The sequence below is a fragment of the Alexandromys fortis genome, unplaced genomic scaffold (genome assembly GCF_014885135.2).
Source record: "Alexandromys fortis isolate MF-2015 unplaced genomic scaffold, M_Fortis_MF-2015_v1.1 scaffold_277, whole genome shotgun sequence".
Taxonomy (NCBI): domain Eukaryota; kingdom Metazoa; phylum Chordata; class Mammalia; order Rodentia; family Cricetidae; genus Alexandromys; species Alexandromys fortis.
This window is the reverse complement of record NW_026068153.1, coordinates 618,652-643,288: the sequence shown is the minus strand read 5'-3', so window position 1 is coordinate 643,288 and position 24,637 is coordinate 618,652. Positions and strand designations below refer to the sequence as shown.

At 43.4% G+C, this 24,637-nt stretch overlaps 1 protein-coding gene across 8 annotated transcripts in view; it reads left to right on the top strand.

Moving 5' to 3' along the window:
- Kcnma1 (potassium calcium-activated channel subfamily M alpha 1) overlaps positions 1-24,637 on the top strand; it is a 717,904-nt gene that overhangs the window by 460,121 nt on the left and 233,146 nt on the right. For all 8 annotated transcript variants that reach the window (XM_050127309.1, XM_050127310.1, XM_050127305.1 and 5 more), the window contains exon 6: positions 18,346-18,421. In XM_050127309.1, the coding sequence (XP_049983266.1) occupies positions 18,346-18,421 (76 nt within the window). The remainder of the gene's footprint in view (positions 1-18,345; positions 18,422-24,637) is intronic.

Below are 24,637 nucleotides of genomic sequence, written 5' to 3'. Positions count from 1 at the left end.
TGTCATGACCATCTCTCTCTTACAGGTACAAACTTGATGCAAAGGGAAAAGACAGGGGTTTTAACACAAGGTCTATGGATGAAGGTCACCATTGCATTCTGGCAACTCAATGCTTTCAGAAACAATGGCTCCTGGGAGTCCTAGTGCAGAAGGTGCAGAGCAGCACTTGGGGCATGCTTTCAGGAGGAGTGTACATGTGTAGGGCATGCTTTCAGGAGGAGTATACATGTGTAGGGCAGGGTTTGGGTTTGTATTTTGTTTGTTTTTAGACATGGTTTCACCAGGTTTCCCAGGCTGATCATGAACTCGTGATACTGGCCAAGTGGACCTCAAATTCATGATCCTCCTGCCTCAGCCAGAACTGGGATAGCTGGTTTCTCCCCCTGGGTCCTTCCTTTTAAATGTGTGGAGGAACTCAGGTTTATCAAGGAGTTTTCCTCATTTTTTAGAGTCAGCGACTGAAGACTGGTTTTGAATAACTTTTCCAGGCCAACAAGACATAGGGGTGGTGGCTGTATTTCAGTGACAGGGTGCTTGTCTACTCTAAAGCCCTAGGTTTGATTCCGCGCACCTCCAGAGTAAAAAGCATTTAATGTTAGTCACGTGTAGAGGGTGTTATAACCTCGTTTAGAGACAAGGCACAGAGGTCAGGGTTTCCACCGTGTGTTCAGCTATTTCAGTGGAGCCTGAAGGCAAGCCTTTGTTCCTTTGGCTGGGTCAGCTGGCTCTCTGGGCTGCTGAAGTCCCATGCTTCTCCCCTCCCTCACTCAGTGTTTCCACAGAGGGGTCCACATTTGCAGTATCAGGTGACACTTTAGTGTGGTTCCCATGTTGAGCAGCTCTAGTGACAAGGTCACCAGCTCATCGATCTCAGCATTTTAATGAGATACATCATAAGTACAGTGAAGTGCATAGATCTTAATAATACAGCTTAGTGAGTCTTGAAAGGCGTGCACTGCTGTAAACTGGTCTCTCACCGATGTCACGTAAACCTGGGAAGGTTCTGGTGTGAGTTTCCGTTTAACATATGCCACAGTCTTCCCTTGTACTAGCCAGCTGTGTGTCATCACAGTGCAATGCTTGGCACAGGATCTCGGGAGGTGAAAAGAGGTTTATTAAGCTCATAGTTTTGGAGGTTCAACATCCAGGATTGGGAACTCTCACCAGTGTAGCCTTAGATAAGGGTGGCAGAGGAGGGCACACTGTGCTAGGAAAGCAGGTAGGAGCAGAAGGTAGCATCTCCAGCAGGAAGAAGAGAGAGTGGCTGGAGCCAGTCTCTGGTTTTCCTAAAGACTGAAAGAGTCCGACAAGAAATACTTCATGTTTTCAATGATTTAGAGATGTTCTACTATCTCTCCCACATAGAACCACTCTGGGTACTGACACTTTAACCAAACCGGACCCTTAGAGGATAGAAACAATATCCAGCCTCAGTATCCATTAAACATAGTCAACAGTTGTCTTAATTTGTCTCACTATGGGTTATTTTTCCTCTTTTGGATGTCATGTAATCGAAAGCATAAATACATCTTTTACTATGTGGCTTTTGCATGCAGAATAAGAATTCTGAGATTCATATACGCTGCTGTGTCTCGGTAGCCTGTCTGTTTTTATTGGGAATGGGATTTATTTACAGAGATATGTCATTATTTGTTTATCAGTCATCTGCTGATGGGCATTTTGATTATTTTGAATCAACTGTTTGAGCTTTCCTATACACATGGTTTTCTGGGCAAATATTGTTATTCTTCTTGGGCAAATAATAGAAATGGAGTTTCTGGGCCACAGACTGGGCACAGGTTTACTCTGGCAGAAACTTGGGCTTCCGGGGAAGATTCCCACTGCTGCCACTCCATGTCATGACCGTCTTTGATGGACAGCTCTACTTTTCTTTTCTTTCTTCCTTTTGTACTTCCTGTCTTCTTTCTCTGCGTGCTGTATGTGTGTGTATGCGAGGGCATGTGTGTGTAAGTAGAGGCCAGGAGTCGATGTCAGATGCCTTCCTGTATCATTCTACACCTCATTTTTTTTTGAGGTATGGCTCCTCATTATAACTTGAACTTACCAACTGGCTAGATTTGTTGACCCCTGAACTCAAGGAACTCACTTGTGTGCACCTCCCCAGCACTAGGATGGCAGACACACACCATCATGCTCAGCTCTCATTCCTTTGTTCTTTTTATTTATTATTCTCCCATACAGTGCATCCCAACCACAGCCTCCCCTCCCTCCCCTCCTCCTAGTCTTCCCCTATACTTACTCCTCTCCCTCATATCCATTGCTCCTCCATTTCCCTTCAGAAAAGAGCAGGATGTCAACTGAACAGGACATACCTATGAGCATAGGCACACACCCTCATAAAAAGACGGCACAAGGCTGCAACCTAGTAGGAGGAAAAGGGTCTCAAGAGCAGGCAAAAGAATCAGAGATATCTCTACCCTCACTGTTAGCAGCCCCACAAAAACCTCAAGGTAAACAACCACAATGTATTTGCTGAGGATCTAGCACGGACCCAAGCTGACTCGTGATTGCCACTTCTGTTTCTGTGAGCTGCTTAGGAGCCCTGCTTAGCTGAATCTGTGGGTCCTGGTCTCGTGGTGTCCTTAACTAACCCCTCTGGCTCTTACAGTCCTTCCTCACCCTCTTCTGCGGGCTCTCCGCATGCTCAGTATTTGGCATGGGTGCTGGGTCTCTGAACTCAGGTCCTCGTGCCTGCACAGCAAGCAGTTGGTTCAATGAGTCAGCTCCCCAGGCTCCAAGAGATAAATTTCTAATTTTAGCTTTGCTGGTTGTATCTAACTAGTTTTGATTTGTAATTCTATAAACTATTTGATATATCAGTTTATTATAAATATTTTCTCATGGTTTGTATTTGAACGAGTTTTGAATTTTATTAAAAGTGAATTTTATATTTTTCCAATAAATAATGCCTTCATCAGGTGTTAGCATCCTGGTTGTGCTGGCCATGTAAAACAAGTTGTAAACTATTTCATTTTTTCCTCTGTTCTGTAGAAGACTCCACGTAAGACTGGTGTAATACTCTCCATAAATATTGAGAGACCTCTTTTGTAGGAACCAACTCAATCTGAATGTTTCTAAATGAAATTTGAATCTTTTTTTAAAAAAATCAAAAATATGACTGCTTGTGTTTTCTAATTCTTCTTGAACCAGTTCGGGGAAGTTGTTTTTTTTTTAATGGAACATGTTCCTTTTATTTGGCTGTCAAAATTGTATGTATAATACTTTTCCTGTTTTCTTACTACTCCCTGAGTGCCCATTGGAGCTGTCTTTCTATGCATCACTTACAGCAGCTTTGTGTTGCAGAGTTCCCTTCCTGTCATTTGTTTCCATTTTAAGCACATTGAAGTCCTTTGGCTTTTTTTAAAAAGCCAAACAAGTACATTTCTTCCAACTTTAAGCTATGTCTTCTGCTACTGTCTCAACTTTCAGAAATTGCTGTCTTCCACAGTCACTGCCTTTTGTTTGTTTGTTTGGTTTTGGTTTTTGTTGTTTTGTTTTGTTTGTTTTTTGAGACAGTCTTACTGTCCATCTGTGGCTGGCTGGCCTGGAACTTTCTATGAATACCAAGATGGCCTTGAACTCACAGAGTTCTGCCTGCCTCTGCCTCCTAAGTGCTGGGATTGAGTCATGTGGCACCATCCTTGGCCTCACCATCTCTGTTCAACTGCCTCTCTGCTACACAGTCGTTATGATTCAGAAATGTGTAGCCTTTTCTGATAGGGATATCTCAACATGTTCCACACATACACATGTATGTAGCATGCACATACGTGTAAGCACAGATCCACATACACAGAAGGCAGCTTAAGATAGCTGCTTGCACTTTTCCTTTGCAGACTTGGCCCAAATTGTTAAATAACCACACTGCAGGAGAGCCTTTCTATTTCCTTCTCTCCCGTAACTTGACCTCTGCTGGGCTTCTGGGTTCCCGTTAGACTGCAGAATCACTCAATATCCAACATCATGTTCCCAGCGTCACAGATGCTTTACACATAGCAGTGATGTGACAAGCTAACCTGTGTTGAAAATTCTCCTAGAGGTCTGGAAAGAGTTATGGGGCCAATTATGGAAGCTCACAGAATCTAAGTATTTTCTTTAGTGTTTTTCCTCTTTTTCTAACTGCTTTGCTTCTGTTTCCACATCTGCCTGGAGATACAGACTTAGTCTCCTTTGGTTGCCATAGCACCGTGGCCTGGCTGCCTCAAAGAACACAGATTTATTTTCCCATAGTTCTAGAGGCTGGAGTCTGAGATCAGGGCAGCGGGATAAGGGATTCTCACAGGCTGCTCAAATAAGCTCACTGATAACTGTCTTAAAAGCGTCAAGGTGGCTCTGTCTTCATGGACTCACCTGAACCCAGTTCTCCCCTCAAAGCCTCATCTGTAAATGCTGCCGCATGGATTTTAGAGCTTGGACATGCACGTTTGAGGGAGAGAGTCCCAAAACAAGGCTAGAGTTAGTATGGAGACAGAGACTGAGGACAGGGAGTGTTGGGAAAGGGGCAGGAGCATTGAAGGTAGGACCCCAGTCCACCTTCCTCCACAAAGCAGAGTGCCTTCCTGGCCCCCTGCTTCACACTGGGGATTTTCCTAATGAGTTATGTTGGTAGTGGATGGTGTGGCAGAAGATAATGGCGCCTCTCAGTGTTTCTCTCCAACTATATATCACATTTTATAAAGAAGGCCTCCCTACGTACACACCCAATTGTCAATAAGGCCACCATCATAAAAGAAGTGGCTTGGTGGGCCCCAAATTGCAGCCCCTCTCACACCCTGCTCTGTAGCAATTGATTTGAGGGATTATAGCCTTTTCTCTCCCCATCCCCTAAGCCATATCCGAAGGAGCTTACATGGTAATTCCCAGGATGAAGCTGATAGAGCAGCTTGTAGGACATAATGTGACAGAATGTTCCCCCGCCCTTCTCTAGCCTTCCTGATACGGCGGGTGCATCTGAGCCCACTTGCAAGTGGGTCGGTAGGAGAGGGCATCAATGCCATTGAGCCACACTGTGTGTGCAGCACAGGTCAGAGGAGCCTGGACCCCTTCCAAATATCTATTCACGCTAGAGTGTGAATAGATCCAAAGGAGTCTCCAGCTTGGTTCTTCTCTCTGCCTCTGCCATGATCCCCAGTAAAATCCTGGTGTACCATCACCCACCCAGTGCCACCACTACTGAGGTGCGCACTCCCAGCAGACGACGTAGGAAGTCTCTGGGGGATTTGTTCCGCAAAGGCTACAGGGTGAGATCCGGGCCAGCGGCTCCTGAGAAGGAAGAACCAGAGAACCTCTGGCAGTCACTGGTGGCTTGCTACAGGGTTTGTGCTTCTTGGGGTAAGGCTCTTCCTAACTACAGTCATTCTCCCCAGGATTTCCGTATGCTCGAGGCAGTGTCCTTCCGTGCTACAGCATTGAAGGAAGTGTAGTGTTGTCTGTTGTATTGTGTCTGTATGTCTGTCTGTTGGGGGATAATAGGCACCTCCTTTTCTTGTTTTGTTGGAGTAACAAAATGTGCTCTGCATGGTTAAAACCTCTGCCTTCCTTTTTAGGTGGTTTTGACTTGTCCCTAGCTCCCCTGAATGTCATTGTACTTTTAAAGATAACCCCTGGGAAAGTTTAGCAGGTGACCGGAGCGGCCTTCTTTTAGCAAGTGGCAGTATTTTAGTGGAGCGGTGTTTCCTGAAGAGGCATCTAAGCAGTGGGTGAAGGCTTTTTCCAGAGAAGCAATGTGAGCTGCAGTTCACTTTCTTCTGTCCTTTCAAGTGGCTGTGGCCATGTGGTCCTGCCTGCCTTGTGTGATGCTCCATTGTCTGTGCTCGGCAGGAACCATAAGGAAAGTCCTTGAGGCAGATTTTCTTTTTTCAACTACCATCCAATAATAGGGACTTGGTTTTGTCTGACCATCTATAATGCATAACAGTTTCAAATAAATGACTTAAATTTACATTTTAAGACAAAAAATCCCACTCTTAGCTTTATTTCCAGAATATCAGCAGTACCAGAAGCTTCTTTAAAAAGAAATATTGTCCCTTTGGAACTCAGCTCAGAATTCTGATGCGGATAGGCACAGCTCAAATAACCCTGCATAATCTAATTATGCCTAGCAAAATTCCAATTAGTGAGCCGGTGATGGGTGAGTCTAGTCAATCTTTTTCATTAGCAATGACAAAAAGGACGTCTTTCAGATGAGCTGCTTGGAGTCCAAATACTCATGTGACTGCGTCCGCTGGCTTTTTTTATCCCCTCCCCTTTACTGCAAGGAGTCGCCGTGGACTTTTGTAGCAAAGCAGTGTTGGTGAGGACTGGTGTCAAAGCAGCTTGCAAGAGGAGGATGAGCAATGGGATGTTCAAGCGGAAAAAAAGGCTGTTGCCTGAGGACACGTTAGAAATCAATTAGACCTCTGGGTTTAGTTTACTAGCTGGTACCCTTCCGGCTTTTCTCTTGGGAGGATTTCTCATGAATACCTTCATTCATTTTCAGGAGGCCAGGAATGCCACGCAGTACTGTTTCAGAGGATGGTGAGCTGAAGGGTGAATGGGTCCTGTTCCCATGGAGCAGATGTGGTTCTGGAGAACAGGAAGGGAATGGCTCAAGAAGCAAATATGAAAGTAAATTAGATGAACGTAAGCAGTGTGAAGACGAATAAGGGGATAGAATTGGGGGATACACCAGATGGACTGGCCACAGGCTTCTGAGACTGTGTTCTGCAGTGATCTGGGAGAGCACTCCAGAGAGAAGAAACAGAGAAAAGAAGGCTGTGGACTGAATTTCAACTGTGGATGTTCCTGGTGCAGAGACAGAGGGTGAAGGGCAGTGGCAGGAATGTCACCAGCAAAGAGCAGGCTGCCGAAAGCCATGTAGTGCAAAATAAGCCACGGAAGAATGGCCACCAGGGAGATGAAGCCGTGTGAGGGCGCAGAGCCAGGCTCCTGGGCTCTGATCAACGTCAGAAAATCTGTGTCTTCTCTGTAAGGCAGCAGAAGAGCTTGGTGTGTTGGGGTACAACTTTCAGACCCTTGGCAGGTTAGAGGTTACAGTGCTTTGGGTCATAGATCCAGCATTAGAGAGGCGGGAGCTGTTTTGCATGTTTTTAAGTGGTAAAATGAAGACTGATCCCTTTCAAAAATGATTTCCCTACACCTGACCCATCTATTCCCATCGAAAAGTCCAGAAGCAGGAGCAGCATCCTTGAGCCTTTATTGACTAGTGCAGACAGGGCGGTTGGTGAGAACAGGCAATCAGCTTGCTTATGTGGGCGGATGAATGAGTCACTGAATGGGTCAATAGATAGGTGTTGATCTCACTGTGAATATGGCCTCTGTCTAGTATCCGGCAGATGGGTCAGGGCTGAGAACTCTACTCTGGTGAGAAACGGTAAGGAAGAAAGCAGCCTGAACTACATTGCTCTGGGACAAGATTGGTAAAAATGTTAGACAGGCAAGTTCACATTACACACTTGCTGACTGAAGGAACAACCATCTAGGAGTGTTTGGGAACAAGAAACGCAGCCCCACCCCCTACTATGGAAGGAGAAGCATGTGTTTCCTCTACATGGAGACTAAAAAGTAGATGGCTCCAGCAGCACCCAAGCTGAGGATGCACTGGCCAAGGTGCTTGGGACCCTCGTGAAGAAACCTCTCCCTGCAGTGGGCAGTCCTTTTACTCTGGTGCTCTTAGTTTGATTTAACCTCCCCTGGTCTGCAAGGTCAGATCACAGTGACCTTGCCAGACAGCACAAACATAATTACTCTCTGGCATTGCATGGGGCTCTCGGGATTGGAAACGACAGAGGTTTATTAGAAGCTTCCTGCTTTGGATTTAAAGATTAAGGAGTCACAGTGGAGGGGAAAAATAGCACATGGCAAAGCCTGGGCAGGCTTTCTGCCTCCGGCCAGATGCGCTGGTCTGTGTGATTCTGTCCAGCCTTCTCTCAGGACCTCTTGTGATTCCAGGGACCTGAACAATGAATGGCTAATCAATTACCTATTTATCTGTTTATCTCTTCCAATTCCTCATCTATGAAAGGCTACTTAAATCTCCCCATGTGTCCACAGTCACTGCTGAGATGGTACAGCCCCAGCTCTCAGGAGACTCTAACCTGGGGTCATGCCTGGGCCGCCAAGTTTAAACCTTTAAGAGAATAGCACTTTCTGAGGGGCTTCCTTCCCTAGAGCCGGTGGCCTCAGGTGATTACATTTTGAATGTGGGCACAGGACTTAGATCCGAGAAAACCTGGGCTGCAGTCCTGATTCGCATCTGACTTCCTATCACTGCCACAAAGAAATTAGAAACTAAAAACTTAATGTCAATGTTATTTAAAACATTTAAAAAATGCAAAACATCTCAAAAATCTACAAAAAACTTAAAGAAAAAAAACCCACCCCAGTCTTGTATAGACAATACAACCATTATTTTCATTTCATGTAAGTTTTAATTTGTATATATTCCTATTTTATAGTTTTACTTAGGAAATAATATACTTTATGTTTATACTTTTGTCCATTTGAAAAAAAAACATTTCTAAGTTGCTACTTCAAAAATCTTTTTAAAATTAATTGATTAAGGAGCTGGAGAGATGGCTCTGTAGTTAAGAGAATGTACTGCTCTTATGGAAGACCCAAATTCAGTTCCCAGCACCTATCTTTACCTCTGGTTCCAGAGGGCCTAACACCCTCTTCTGACTTTGTTGAGCACCTGTACTCATAGCTATGTGTATGTGTGCAGGTGCACACAACACACACACACCTATACATAACTAAAAAAATAAATCTTGGGGCTGGAGAGATGGCTCAGTGGTTAAGAGCACTGGATGCTCTTCCAGAGGTCCTGAGTTCAATTCCCAGCAACCACATCGTGGCTCACAACCATCTGTAATGAGATTTGGTGCCCTTCTCTGGCATGTGGGCATACATGGAAGGATAATTTTGTATACATAATAAATAAATAAATCTTTAAAAAAATCTTACAAAATCAATTTTAAACATTCGTATGTGTGGTTTATGCATGTGACGTATGCTCATGCATGTGTGTGGTGCTTACAGGGGACCAGAGGGAGATGTGAAGAATCCTACTCTATTTCTTGACAGGGTCTCTCCATAAGCTGTGGCTAGACCGGACACCAGCGAGCCTCCTGTTTCTGCCCGCTACAGCACTGGGGTTCCAAGAGTCTGTGTGGGGCCACACCTGGCTTTTGATGTGGGAACTCATGTTTGCAGAGCAAACATTCTTACCTCTTAGGCCATTTCCCCAGTCCCTTGAATTGTTGTGGTGGTAAAGAAAATAGAACTTAAAACCTGACCATTGTAACTACTTTTAAACATATAGTTACTGCTGTGCATTGTTGTGAACAGATATCTAGAGAGTCTCTAAACCCTAAATTCTTTATATATATATATATATTTGTATTTATTTATTTACATATATTTATATTGTATATTTATTTATATCCTTTTCCCCTTCCCTTCCCTCAATCTAGCCTTTTTTATGTGCCCTCCCCTGCCTCCTTTTACATGTATGCCCTCTTTTTCTTCTATTGTTATTATCACATACGTACACACACATACATGAGTGTGTAAATACAGCCAGATGAATCTGTCCACATAGTGTTACTTGTATGTCTATGATTTCAGGGCTTATCGCTTGGAAGTGGATAACTAATTAGGGGCTTATCCACGGGAAACTAATTCTCCTTTCTCAGAAGTCATTGGTTGCCTGTAGTTCCTTGTCTAGTGCCCTATGAGATTTCCTCCTTCTACGCTGCTGTGTTTGCTCATATTGTTGTGGTTCAGGCCCTGTTTAGGAAGCCATATTGTTGAGACATAATGGAGTAGCTTCCCTGACATTTCTAGGAAACCTGCTATCACAGCTATCACAGCAGACTTCTGGGTCCTCTGGCTCCGCCCCTTTCCTGTGATGTTTCCTGAGCCTTGTGGGCAGGAATTGTGTTGGATCCATTGGGCACAGGAAGCCCAGATCAGTTCCCTTGCAGTTAGACCAGCTGTGGTTTTCTGTAGGAGTTCTAGTCTGCAGCAAAGAGAACTAGAGTGATAAGGGGCGAGAACTACACTCACCGGGGTGAGGGTGTAAGGATCGGTATTTAGAGTGCAGGTAGAATTAAGTAATTCCTGCTTCTGCCCTTCCTAGGTCTTGGTACCTTCCATTCTGATTTCTGCATTTTTCTGTAACATTACAACCGTGTTCCTTGCTACAGTTTTGTGCATGTGCAGTATCCATAAGAAGATACACGTAAGGAGGCCTGCTTGTAGTGCTGAAGCTGCTTTCTGCTTTCCTTAGTGACTAATTTTGCTCCGATAGTATTTGCTGTAACATCTTGGGCTTTATTATCAGAAATTAAATTAGTTTGATTCATAGTATCAGATTACTTCTAAAAAGGTTTTTTTTATCAATTTGTAATTCCACTCTCAAATTTATAAGACCGTGTCATTGCAGAGTTATTTTCCTAAAGCAAACTCAAATATATTGTTGATTGTGATGTGTAATAACTACAGCGCTTGATGCGTTTCATGTAATTCCCATTCCTTTTATTCTTTAACCTTTCAAAAGCATCTGCACAGTACACGTATCGATTGCAGTCAGCACGCTGTATAGTTTGTCTGTTGAGCTGATTCCTCTTGCCGAGCTGAAATTTTACAATGGAGAGCTGCAGCCGTACCCGTTGCCTCTCCGTCAGCTGCTCCAGCCCCTGGGAACCATCCGTCTAGTTTCTGGTTCTTTGAGATTGACTTTTTCAGGTTCAGTGCATCATTGAGAACAGGCAGTATTTGTATTTATCTCCCTCGTCTGACTCTCTTGTAACATCTCAACCTCCCAGTTTGTCCACGTTGTTGCTAACAGGACTTTATTCTTCCTCTTTGCCTACATTGTGTTCCATTGTGCATGTGTCCATTAAAATCCAACTGCATTGGAACATGGTGGTTCTTATCTTGACTCTACATGGAAGTGTATGGTCCGTTTTGAATTGAGTTTTGCATGAGATACAATTTCTTTTGCTTCAACAAACGTAATCAATTCAAATGGCTCTTTCCTAGTTTAATTTCCTGTTCTATGATTTTCTCTTTCCATATTTTGGGTATAGTATGCTTTTGCCATCCAAATAAATTCCCTTTTTTTTTTTTAAAAAAAAAAGCATCTGTTTGGAGTCTAGGGGTTTAGCTGAGAGCCTTGCTCGTATGAAGGGTGTGTTCTACCAGTGAACTGCATCCCTAGTTCAGAAATGAGTCCTGTTGCACCATTTTTAGTATTGTATTATTTTCAGCTGGGAATCTTTGTTTTACAGCCTTCAGAGATTTGATCTTATTTCATAGTTGTGAACCTGATATTTCAGAACTCTTCTGATGCTTTTCACCTCTTGTTTTAGACAGTCTAGTAAGGACACAAGTACATTTCTTTTAGTTTTCTATGTGTTATTATTTCCGTTTGGTTTTTAATTCATCGTTGTTTTAAATTTTGATATGAAATGACTGAATTTCTTTCCTACTGCCAACCAGTTATTCTGAGAATTAGTCTCGTGCTTGATTTGTGATTACTTCTTTATCACCTACTAAATTCTTATAGAATAGTATTGCTCTTCTAGACTCATCTTGTTGTCTCCTTTTCTTTCTCTTATTCTCTCCTTCCTTCCTTCCTTCCTTCCTTCCTTCCTTCCTTCCTTCCTTCCTTCCTTCCTTCCTTCCTTCCTTCTTTTGTCTCTTTTTCTTTCCTTTCCTTGCTTTTTGAGACTAGAAATCACTGTGTAGCCCCATTGGCCTAGAATGCCTATGTAGACAAGACTGTCCTCTTTCTCACAGAGACTTGCCTGCTTCTGCCTCCCAAGTGGTGGGCTTAAAGGTATATGCCACAATTCCCATCTCTGTTTATTCATTTTCTTATTCTTTTCTTATTTTTTTCATTTTTTGTGGTAAATCTAACTTAGATGAATTTAGTGAGATTTCTTTCTATCCAAATAATGTGAACCGTATTAGTAATTGTTAAATGGTTGTTATTAAGAAGAGTTTGTGGAGTATTTAGTGTGAATACATGTGCAGGCAGGCATGTATCCCAGATTATTGAGTAGAGTGTGATTAGTGTACAGGTACACATGTATCTCCGGCTGGAGAGATCTCTCAGTGGTTAAAGCACTGCCTGCTCTTCCAAAGGTCCTGAGTTCAATTCCCAGCAACCACATGGTGGCTCACAATCATCTGTAGTGAGATCTGGTGCTCTCTTGAGGAAGAGACCTGATCAGTCATCCTCATCAGCTTAGACCATGTAACCCAATATGGACAAGTTTAACAGAACTGTTATATACAGGATGCCATGCGTGCTTCAGCATTGCCAGGGCATAACTTTATAAAGTTTTTAAAATTTAGATGTGTATCCCAATTTATTGAATATTGAGTGTGACTGCGTGTGCAGGTAGACACACATCCCAGTTATTGAGTACTTAGTGTGACTATGTGTGCAGGTAGACTTGTATCCCACGGTGCCTTCCTGTGGAGGACACAAATGTTGGCGCCTCTTTCTGTGTTCTTCTGACTCTCCCTTTCTTACATCATTTTCCATTTAGTCCTAAAGATTCTAACTTTAGATTACTGTTATTCATTATTTTTTTAAAGAAAAAAACTCATTCCACAGACAATCAGTTGCTTTTATGTTTTCTCTTACAGCTTCTTATATCCCATTTCTTCCGGAATTATTTTTCTTCCAGTCAGCTCAGTATCTATATTACTTGGTCAAAAGTAATTTCTCCTGAGAACTGTGATGGGATCTGTCCTTTGCTTTCTTGCATCTATTGCAAGAAATGCATTTTTAAATAAAACAAACAAATTAAATGGGCACAGGATTTTTGATTGAGAAGCAGTCATATATATTTTCAATTTACTTCTCAATTATTTGCCTATAATGGTTTCCTTTGTTAATCTAAATTTCCAAAGTTTGTTATGTTTAGAGCAGCCCCACTAGTGAGATTTCCAGTTTCGTGGGTATACATTCTAGGTTTGACTTTGTTTGTTTGCTTTTTTTGCTTTAATTTGCTTTCATAAAGTGACTCAGAGTTTTTTATCACTATTAATCCATATTGCTTTACTGATATTTAACCATAAACATGAAACAATAAATGCTATCCATACTTCTAAGACTATGCCCCACCAAACCTTTGCTGAATGCTGAATGCTCTATGCTATAAGTAATAGTACATTACAGTGTTTATTTCTTCTTAACCGGCAGCTAAATAGCATGTTCCTCAAAATTGAGCTTGCATATACAGGTAATGTGCTGGAAGGCTTTTAAAGTTACCCAGCAAGTCTCGAATATAGGGGAGTTCGATGTGTGTGGGGGGAATGTTAAAATAAAACATGTGTCTTTAGGCAGCATAAATAAATCTATCAACCTGGAATGATAAATTAAGGGTTAAAATAATATGGGGGGATGTCAAAATAAAACATGTGTCTTTAGGCAGCATAAATAAATCTATCAACCTGGAATGATAAATTAAGGGTTAAAATAACAAGAACAATGGCAATGGGTTTTTGATCCTACTGCACCTATTGGTTTTGTGGGAGCCTAGGCAGTTTGGATTGCTCTTTGGGCTGACGAGGGAGGGGGACTTGTTTGGGGGAGGGGGAGGGAAAGGGGAGGCAGCAGTGGGGAAGAGACAGAAATCTTTAATTAATTAATAAAGAAATAAATAAATTAAAAAATAATAAGGTGCCCTAAACCTGACGCTCCCAAACATGGTTGCATGTTAGAATCTGAACTTTAAAACACTCTATGCCCAAACTATCCTTACTAAGTAGGAGTGTCTGGGCTGTGTGGCATGCTTAGCCCTGGCTTTCAGTCTTCACCTTGCAGATGTAGCAGGCTGGTGCAGAAACTGCTGTCCTGCGTGTTTCTGCCTCCATGTGGCCTTCTGAGCCACAGCCCTACCTCAGCTGAGAGCTTGTTCTGTGTGCGCAGTGTCGGTCCCCTTTCAGTTCTGAGTGTGAGCACCTAAAAGTCTGGGGGATCCTTTGCTGCCTGCATTAGACTAGGTTGCCTCCAAAGCAGGTGTAGCCAACTAATCCCTACGGTCTATTTATACTAACAGAGTTTCACACCAATAAAGCCATTCCTGCTTGTTTACATGTTATTCACAGCAACACTGAGTCACTAAATTGAACCAACATGTTGATCCATCTTTGACTTCCGTAGACATGAGCATCCACATACTACCATACACACAGAGAAATCTGAATGACCTTTCTCTACCACACACACCAAGAACCAGACCTCTGAAACTGAGCCAGAATAAGCCAAAATGAGCCCTTCCTGTATAAAATCCACTTTCCTGTATAAAAATTCCATGATGTTTTGGCACAATGGTAGAAAACTGATACCGATTCCTTGAGTCCAGTTGGAACTCGAATGGTCTTTTGAGCAAGGCAGTGGGTACAAGTCTGGGGTTTGGGTGCAGTTTGACATATTTGGGTGTAAAATCTGGCCCTGTTGCTTAAACATATGCAAATAATGTATAACATATATATATATATAATCATTAGCTATTTTCTTCTGTTGTATAAATTTTAAAAGACACAGCTTTTCATATGTAGGACATAATTAAAATAGGTGATCAGCAATATAATTTTGCTTTATTTTCGAAGTGATTATTTTACTGAGTTATAAATGGCAGTGTGTGTGTGTGTGTGTGTTTATCCCACACTGGCCTTTTTCTCTTTTGTTAGTGAGCCTCGATGCTAAGGCAGTGACCTCTAGAGGTCATTAAAGAAACAAGCCCTTTTCTCTTCAGCTCCTATGAATCTTAGGCTCACAGTACTGGACTTCTTCCAGCAGGGAGATGCCCTCCTGTATTCTTCACTCCAAGAAAACTTCCTTGAGAGCTAAGTGTCTGCTTTTTATCCATAGACTCTATTGGCTAGGCACTGTCTTCTGCGTAGCTCCTGTTAGGGAGACACTCAGCTAGCTGAGTGGGCTTCTCACACAAGGTTGGAGGCTGGCCTAGTTTGCTTTCTGTTGTTGTCATAAACACCACAACCAAAAGAAACTTAAAGGAAAGTGTTTACACTTTATAATCCATCATCCAGGGAAGCCATGAACTCAAAGAATCAGTTTACCATAGTAACCATGGAGGAATGCTGCTTTTTTATACAGCCCAGGCCCACCTGCCTAGAAACCATACTGGCCGCAGTGGGCTGGTCTTTCCTACATCAATCCACAGTTAAAAGAATGCCTTATAGACATGGCTACTGGCCAGTCCGATCTGAGCATTTCTTCAGCTGAGTTCTCTTCCCAAATGACTCTACATTTGTGTCAGGTTGACAGCTAAAGCTAGCCGTGATCTGTGTGGGCTTTATGCCCCTTGATTCCTCTTATTCCTAGCTCCAAATTCAACCACCTCCACTGAAGAAAATCCTCTGTTGTATTATATGTTTGTAAGTCATTAGAGTGTGTCAGTCTGCAGACCCCAAACATTTAAAAATAAAAAAAATAAATTCAGTTCAAACTTTCGGGAAGTGGTATTCTATTTTTGGTTCCATAAATCATACATATGTACCTACATACACACACCAGTCTGTGCACACAAACACAAAGACAAGAGCTTGTGTGTAGCTAACCCAGGAATAGCTGCCACATTGCTAGTGAGTCTACCCTAGCTGGCTACTTCAAGCTTTCTGCCTGTCACTTTATGACATGTCACCATAAGGTCTCTTGATAGTCTGAAGTCTGACTTGATTTAATGACTTTGGTTGGTTGATTGAGTGAGTGAGTGACTGACTGATTGACTGATGGACTGATTTGTACAGCTGAAAACAACAGCAAAGATAAGGTATTTGTTGCTCTGGATTTTAGTCTTTCTGAGCTCCTTGAGTCATTATCAAAACCTTAGGTCAGACAGTGTCAAAAAAAATTCTGAGTGTTGCCCAAGTGTCACTTGTGTTAGCTTTTCGTCTGTGTCAGAACAGCTGAGACAAACAACTGAGCCGTAGGAAAGGTGGATTTGGGCTGGCAATCTTGGAGCTCTTAGGAAACGGTGGTTTGGTCCTGTTGCTTCAGACTCCGTGCCATGGGGAATGGTGTGTGGTAGAATGGAGCTTCTCGCTTCAGGGAAGCTGGGAATGGAAAAGACAGGAAAGGAGTGGGGGTCCCAACATCTCCTTCTAGAACATTCTACCAGTGGCCTGGCTTATATCCATTGGACCCTATCTGTTACGGGTTCCATCAGTTTCTACTGCTGCCCCAGCCAAGGACCAAGCCAACTTTAGAGGAATACTTACCATTCAAATATTAGCATTTAACACTTCCTGCTTTAATACCTACCATAACACTGATGCTTTAGATTCAGTGTTTAAGTCATTATTATACTTAAAACTTGAAAACAAAGAAAAGGCAGATACATCTTAATTCTTTTAATCTGAAATCATTTTTTTTTAAATTTCTAGATAGTTCTTTTCTGCTCATTTCTGTTCCTGCTTCTGACCATGGGGTTTTCTGTGTTTTCTTTTTATTCCTCCATCAGGTCTCTGCGATCTCCCCTCCGTCGCCTTGTATTTTATTCCTCCCTTGCATCTCTGCGACCTCCTCTCCATTGCTCTTTGCTTGCGTTGTGTTTCTCTTTCTCTTGTTTTTCCCGCATTTGAGGCAGCACCTTTTTAGATTGGGCTCAGCAGTGCTAGCCAGCTTTCCATCCGTTTGGTAAGACTGGATTCTCAGTAGTCTAGGTTTCTTTCATATCCCCTACCTCCATTCGCAGGTCTGCCTCTCTGGTTAGAATAATAACTACATTAATACTCTTTAGCGACGCAGGAACATACTCTGAACATCATCTCTTGCTTGCAAAGTGGGATTCTTCTCAGGTGAGAACGCTCCCTTTGAGCCATCAGTACTACCTCCTACTTCCTTTGTGAGTTGGGCACGCCCACCTCTGGGCCATAGGTTGATTTTTACATATTATTGAGACAGTTCTGCAGTGTTCCAGGTAGGCACCCTTTCTTCAAGGAGAAGGTACTCTGGCTTCACCCTGGGGCAGAGGTCTCTTGTGGATCTCATGGCTGCTGTCATCTCACCATGCAAATTAGACTTCCTTCCCTGCCCGCCTTGTGGGGAGCAGAATAACTTCTCACCCTAATCATGCTGTGTCACACTGCTGCTGAGGGAAGAGGAAATCCCTGGGGAGCGAGCACCCCAATGCTTGCTCATGGCATTTGGCAATAGTTCTCCATAAGATCTCTGGTTGATTTGGAATATTTTTTTTGTTTTTGTCTTTTGAGACAGGGTTTCTTTGTGTAGCCCTGATCATCAGGGAACTTTCTCTGTAGACAAGACTGGCCTCAAACTCACAGGGATCTGCCTGTCTCTGCCTCCTGAGTGCTGGGATTAAAGGTATGCACTACCCCTTCCCTGGTGATTCAGAATATTTTTTATAGCATGGCTTTGAATTAGACAGAGTGATCCTTGAAGGGAGATGCGACTAAAGAAAACACTGGGTGTGGTGGAGCATCTCTGCAATCCCAGCACTTGGGAGGTAAAGGCTGGAGGATCAGGAGTGCAAGGCTGGTCTTTACTATAGAGTGATTTTGTGGCCAGCCTGACTACATGACACCCTGTTTCTGAAAAACAAAACCTAAAATAACTCATTGATTATTGTCCCTCCCCACTTAGAAGCTGTAACTCTTCCATTAAAGAGAGACTAAAGATATAAAAATCGCTGACATCAGTGAAAATAGAACTGTTAGTTTTGAATCCTGAAGTTGTGAAGTGTGGTAGCTCACTCATCTGTGTTTGTTTTTCTCTTTTATTTTGTTTCTAATTGAGAGAAAATAAAAAAAATATATAGAACATTTGTAGTTCTCTGGGCCAGAGTCTTTCTTTTATCTAGGTTGAAAATAAAGATTAGAAAAAAGTCATCAAAGACATAAGATGATCCGATTTATTCTTAATCTGCTCTTAAGCACAAGGTTATCCTGAATGAGCACAGTTCTAAGTATTTTTCAGAAACCCAAATTCTGCCAGATCACTGGGTAGCTCAGAAATGGGACTTTACAATGGAACTCACCAGGGGAGACAATCCCTCTTAACATGGGCCCGAGCTTCTAGCTTCTCCCTTAAGCGTGCTTTCAAATAGCTCACCTTTAACAAGAAAGCCCATTTACCAGCTAAGACTAAGCCAGTGGAGAATCAAAATGAAGCAGCGGTCCCAATGTTCTGGAGCATTCATCTTCTCAAGGCCTCCTCGGCCCTTTCAGCAGACATGAGTGACAGTCACTCAGACAACAGGCTGGGAGCATGACAGCCAAGCACTGAGAATAACACCTCTGTCTTGTTTCTCTTTCCAGGCTTGAGATTTTTAAGAGCTCTCAGACTGATACAGTTTTCAGAAATTTTGCAGTTTCTGAATATCCTTAAGACAAGGTAAGATGGTTTCCCCCCCCTGTCTGGTTCCCGAGGGCCAGGTTGTAAATATCAAGTATATTTGCTATGATCTTGTTAAAAGGATAGAGTTGTGTTAGTCACAGGAAGAACTAGCTGGAGAGTTAGCCTACTAAGGTAGGGCTTGCCCTTTTCTCTTCTGCAAACCCCTGGAGAAATAAGAGAGAAGGGGAGGTGTGGTTATGTCCCTTGGAGGAAGATTCAGTTTGGCAAGGTCACATGACTGGTATCTGGGCACCAAGTGAGGTTGCAACAGAAGCTCATGGGAGAGGTGCATGGAGGATGAGGGATGGATTTGCTCATTGATTGGGAAGTCCATGCTGCCAGATCCTAAATGCCTTTTTAGTTACTACTAAACAAGAAACGGAACTTGGCCATAAAGGGAAGAGAAGCAATGCTCTTTGACAGACAATCACAAGCCTCATAGGGCAAACAGAAAATCATTTCATTCCTAAGTTTATTTGAGCTGTTTCACTTTATATCTATGGAACCCTTGGGATGTGCTCCGCAGACTGCCTTGTGGGGGAACCCTAAACACCTCCAGGCAAATGCACCATGGTTGCATCTGCTGACCACATAATGGTCTGAAAAACATGGCTAGGACAGGAGCAGAAATCGCCTAGGGAACACCCTGCCTGGTACCTTGTCATTACCCAGAACTGGACTGAACCCCGGGCTGCACTGGTGAACACACTAAGAGGGTTAGGGGCACTCTAGTGGGGACTGAGTGCTGCTCACAGATTTCTCTACTAGGACGTTACATTTTAAGAAGACCCCTTCTGATGTCCCATTTCCTCTTTGGCTGTCTCTAATGCGTCTGATGAGTGACAGGAAGCAGGACACTTCTGTATTTTGTCATGTATAATTAATGGACATGCCATTTGAGGCCTGGGACTCTGTGTTGATTTTTTTTTGTCATGAAATGTGGAGCCTGGCTTCTAGAATCTGATATGTTCAACAGGTGTGCCTTTGTTTTGTTATTGTTCCTTATTTTAATTCCAGATTACCCCTTCCAACTATTCATCTGTATGAATAAGAGATAAAGATTCACTCTTTATAGATTGATCAAAATGTAAAAGAGCCACGGAGCTCTCTTAAGGTGTGCCCTATCCCTTTATGTTTTATCTTCTGAGGTAAAGATTTATGACTTCTCTGTTTTTTTGCTTTATAATATCGTTCATAGATAGTAATTTTTTACATTTCCTTTGAGCAATAGTAGCCTTAAATTTTTACCTTGAAGTTTTATCGTTTATGCAATAGACTTATATTGCTTTTGAAATAGAAACAGTTAACAAAGGTAGCATATCTATCTAGGCCCCTTAATTCTGGCCCCTGAGGAGTCAGAAACAGGTAGAGCTCTGTGAATTTGAGGCCACCTATATCTATATAGTGAGTTCCAGGCCAGTCAGGGCCACACAGTGAGACTTTGTCTCAAAAAAAAAAACAAAAACAAACAACAACAAAAACAAATCTAGTGTGCCTTGTATTAACATATACTATAACATATAACATCACGAATTTAGCGTGCCTTGTATTAACATATACTATAACATATAACATAACGAATTTAGCGTGCCTTGAATTAACATATACTATAACATATAACATCACAAATTTAGCGTGACTTGTATTAACATGTACTGAACTTGTGTCACAAGGCTGATTTTTTGTTTAACCCCGGGGAGAGTTGGTGAGTGTGCAATGCCAAGTCTGGGGCCTTGTCCTCAAAATTTATGGAGCAGGTGTAGACGTGGGGTTTGTTATAATGGAGCCATTCACAGGCTCTCACAGGCTCTCAGCTCTCCTATTTGTCTTTTACCTCATCAGTTAATGAGACTTTTCCCCATGATATTGGGTTTCTAGGAAGATTCCAGTCTCCTGAGCGATAATGAAACTAGAATGGCGTTCTCGCCCTCCTCATGTGTGTGCACAGCCTTTCGGCCTCATCATGATGTGCCTGTTCTCTGGGCATCTTTGACCAACCTTGTGCTAGGGCACTCACCCATTCCTGCTTCTCAGTGAAGCAGCCTTTGTTTAGATTCAGAAGTCAGATCTGGCTGCCCCCGGAGAAGAGCCTCTTCCTAGCTCTGCAGTCATGGTGGTGCTTCATTTTCTAAGTGGAGGAGGGAGAGGGGGAAAGCTGCTGGCTGGAGGAAGAGGGGAGTGTGCTTCTCAGAGGCAATGGTTTTCCAGCTGACTAGCAGCAACTGGGTGCTTGAAATCCTCACCCTCAAATGGCATTCTCTCAGGACCTCCCCCACTTCTTATATTTTTCTAATAGTCTTCTTGCAGTTTCTTATAACGGTAACGTTAGATTAAGACTGATGCTAACTGTAAATCAAGCTGGTCTCTGCTGGATTCCCGTGCTTTAATTCTCTTTTAAGGCCAAGTGCAGGTGTCATCCGTAACCTTTTTTAAGAATGTGAAACTTGTGTTTCCCCTCGTTGCTGAAGACATTGTACACTGCGCCCACCCCCCCCCCCCCCCCCCCCCCCCCGCAAGTCCGTGTTGTAAAATCAAAGCTACTGTGTGGTACCTTCTCAAGCTTTTGCAGATGCTAATAAATCCTGTCTGGCTTCCACGCAAAAAAAAAAAAAAAAAAAAAAGAAAGAAATTCTTACTCCCAGGCACCCTTTCTTTAGAACCGCACAGCTTGGATGTCCTGGGTTCCTTTTGTTTGCAGTTACAACCAGGCTGTGTGAGGTCCGGGTTTAAAGCAAGTGTCTATGTATGTAAAAGTGAGTGTGTGACCCAGTGAGAGGCCTCATGGGTGGGGAAACTCAGAATCAGATTTCCTGTCAGAGTGGTCAGGGTTAAAACAGGAGCGGCCCAGATTTGGGAGGCACAGAGAGTATCTGCACTGGGCCTGGGGGGACTTATGCAGCAGGCAGGGTCTGTTCAAGTGAAGATGGAAATCATAAAAAAAAAAAAAGGTCTCTGTCATTCTACTGGGGCTGGAGGATGGTCACAGAAAGGTAGGGAAGATGGCCTGAGTTCAATCAAGATACTCGTAGAAAGTACACACTGAGAGAACAGGAGCCCTGTGGGACCTTCGAACCAGTCCAAGATCCCGAACATTCTGTGGTTGAGAGGAAGGTGAGCTCAGGTAGAGAAGCCAAGGCCTAGTCCCCAGGCCCAGAAAAACACTTCCTTTAGCTACAGAAAGTTTAGACAGGTCGTGGCACCGTCTTTTCGAGTGCTCAGCTGTGCCCTGCTTCCCCCTACAGTCACTCCAAGTCTGTTTCTCAAGGCTCTGGGCAAGAAATGAAGCCCTGACTAGGGTCCTGGACTTGGGCAGGTTTCTTGTGGGTTCTATACACCCTGGCGCTTTCACAATGACCTTCTGGCAGGGGATTGGGTGGGGAAGCTTCTCTAGTGGTGACCCCTGCTGACCCGTGGTGGTGTTAGGTCAGGAGGGAGTCTTTACAAAGGTGACGAAATAGCACTTTGAAGAAAGCTTTGTTTTAGGCAGACAAGAGATGCTGGGCCATTTGTGTGAGCTTTGGGATATTCCTCAGTTGTCCTGCAAGCTGATGGCATTCATGGGCCACTTTCAGTGCTGGGTCATTTGCTCTTCCATGAGCGCCAAGTACAACCTGCTTAAGGGCTAAAATCCCACATATCACTGAACATGGTCAACAATGTTTGTTAAAACACGGCTTACCTAGTATGGGCTTTTTTTTTTTTCCAAATTGCTTTATTGCTTCCTCTAATTGTTTAAGTAACATGTGCTCCCTGTGAATATTTGTGCCATTTTATGGAAGAGTGTACAGGGTGAAGTAAAACACTCTACACCCTGTGCTGTGCAGTGTCGGCCATTGCTCTCTGCCAAGTCTATATTCTGTGTAGCCTGTGTGCACAGCCACCACCAGATACCTAAAAAAAAAACACCTGCGGAGCAATAGTAGAATTAATTGTCTTACATGTATGACCTCAGAAACGACTCCAAGGCTGTCTATGAAGCAGGATATTTGTGATGGTGATTCCAAAGGGTATGAGGTAGAAGTCATACCCTGAAGTCACTTAGGCCGAGGGATTGTTTGGAGAGCAAGACAGAGATGTTGAAGGTTTTTAATTGGGAGAGAAAATATGGACACTTACCATTCTAAAAACCCGTGCTTCCACTCACTGTATAGAGTTGGTATGAGGTGTCTAAGACTTCAAAAATCTGAAGATCAAAAAAAAAAAAAAACCACAATAGCCCAGGGAAGGGCTGTTAGGCGTCACCTCCAGCAGGTCAGGTGGACAAGAAGAGACTAGTGTAGAAACAACTAAGGACAGACTAACCTGGTTGATTTGGTTGATTTTGCTCTATTTTGTGTCTCCAAGTTGATTCATCTCAGTGCAGTATCATCCAGTCAGCACTCCCGTTTGGGGCACATTGTGGTGAAAAGAAACAAGGCTGTTGGCTCCTGGCTGCTCTTCCAAGTAAAAGCACAGTGGAAGACAGGGACAGGGCAGATTCATGCTTGCTGGTGCAAAGTGCCTGGCATTTTCAGGGTTAACCAGATATGTGTTGTGTTCTGTAAGGGCAGGGGTGAGGGTACCTTTGACCTTACTGCTCTGATCTTAGGAGTTAGGCTTTCTTGCCAAGCACGCACGAGTCCTGGGAAAAGTCACTGAGCTACCAGACTTCTGTTTGCACCCTGGTTCACCTTCACACATTCGTGCGGATGACTAGTGTCTGGTGGCAATCAGACTTTTGTCACCATGCCAAAGTTCCCAAGAGAACAACTTCAAGGAGCAAAGAATGGTTTGGGCTCAGAGTTTCAGAGGTTTTAGGTCTATGGTCAGCTGGCTTTGTTGCTCCAACATGGTGGCGAGGTAGAGCGTCCTGAGAAAGCAAAGGTGGTCACCTCATTGCTACCCGGAGGGAGAGGATAAAGGAGTAGAAAATGGGAGATGCATTAGAGACAAGATATAGCCACCAGGAATACATTCCTTCTAACCTACTTTCTCCATCTAAGCCCCATCTCCTAAAGCTTTAGTCCCTCCCAAAATAGTACCACCTGTGGGAGACCAAATCCTCGTAACAGGGAAGCCCTTGGGAGACATTTCCTACTAGCTCCTAGAGGCTCATATGTTAGTATGCTTGGTCCCAATTTGGTGAAAGTACTTGGGAAGAATTAGGAGGTGTGGCCATTTTGAAAGAGGTGTACCTCTGGTGGTGGGCTTTTGAAACTCCCTTCCCTGTGAGCTCTCTCTGCCTCCAGTATGCAGGTAAGGATGTAAGCCCCTCTCTTCTGCTCCAGGACCATGTCTGCTCGTCTGCTGCCTTGCTCCCAGTCATGATGACTATGGACTTGCCCCGATAAACGTTTTGTTTTTTCCCCTATGAGTTGCCTTAGTCATGGTGCCTTATCACAGCAACAGGAAAGTAACTAAGGGATACACCAAATCAGAACAGTCACGGAGAATTGATGGATAGGAATTCAGAAGTTTCTGTGCAAACACAGATTTTTAAAAGAGGGGCCAGGTTTTCACGATAGGATCACAGTTTCTCCTTACAGGCAAGAAGCTGGATTTTGCCTGGTCAGAGGCGCTCCAATGATTGCTGCTTTCGTGTTTTATCCAGGCCTCTGAGCGTGGCCATGAAGGCCACACTTAGCCATCTCCAATAGCTCCTTTGCCGCAAATGCACAGCATTCTTCTCCCAGAAGCCCCTGCCTCCTAAACGGTCCTCTTTCAGATGGCAAAGCCCACATCAAAGAGGACAGAGGAAACCCACTGAGGGTTCATTTTACATGTTTTTGCACGTAGCATTCAGATACTAACTTACTCAAAGCTGGGTTTGCAAGTCCATTTCCTCACGGAAGCAATCCGTGATGATGCTGAAGTCATACAAATAATCAGACTTCAGCCATGAACCTGGTCTGTCTCAGCAGCAGTGATTAAATGCTCTGCAGAGAGTGAGAGCTCCCTTAAGCACCATTAATATCCCTGGGACAATCATTTAGAGATTAATAATCGCCATATTTAGGCCATTTCCCCAAAGCACCAAGAGACTCAGAGACATCAATAGATTTAATATCTTGAAAGGACCTCACACGGTTGTTGATGATGGTACAGTACTTTTTAGGCCCCGAGGAACTGGAAGTGTGTGAGTGACTCAATTAGGCGTTGAATTCTCCTTGGGGAAAGTGAGAGCAGCACATAGCTCCCCTCCCTTTGCTACCTGTTCTCCCTACCTCTTCCTCT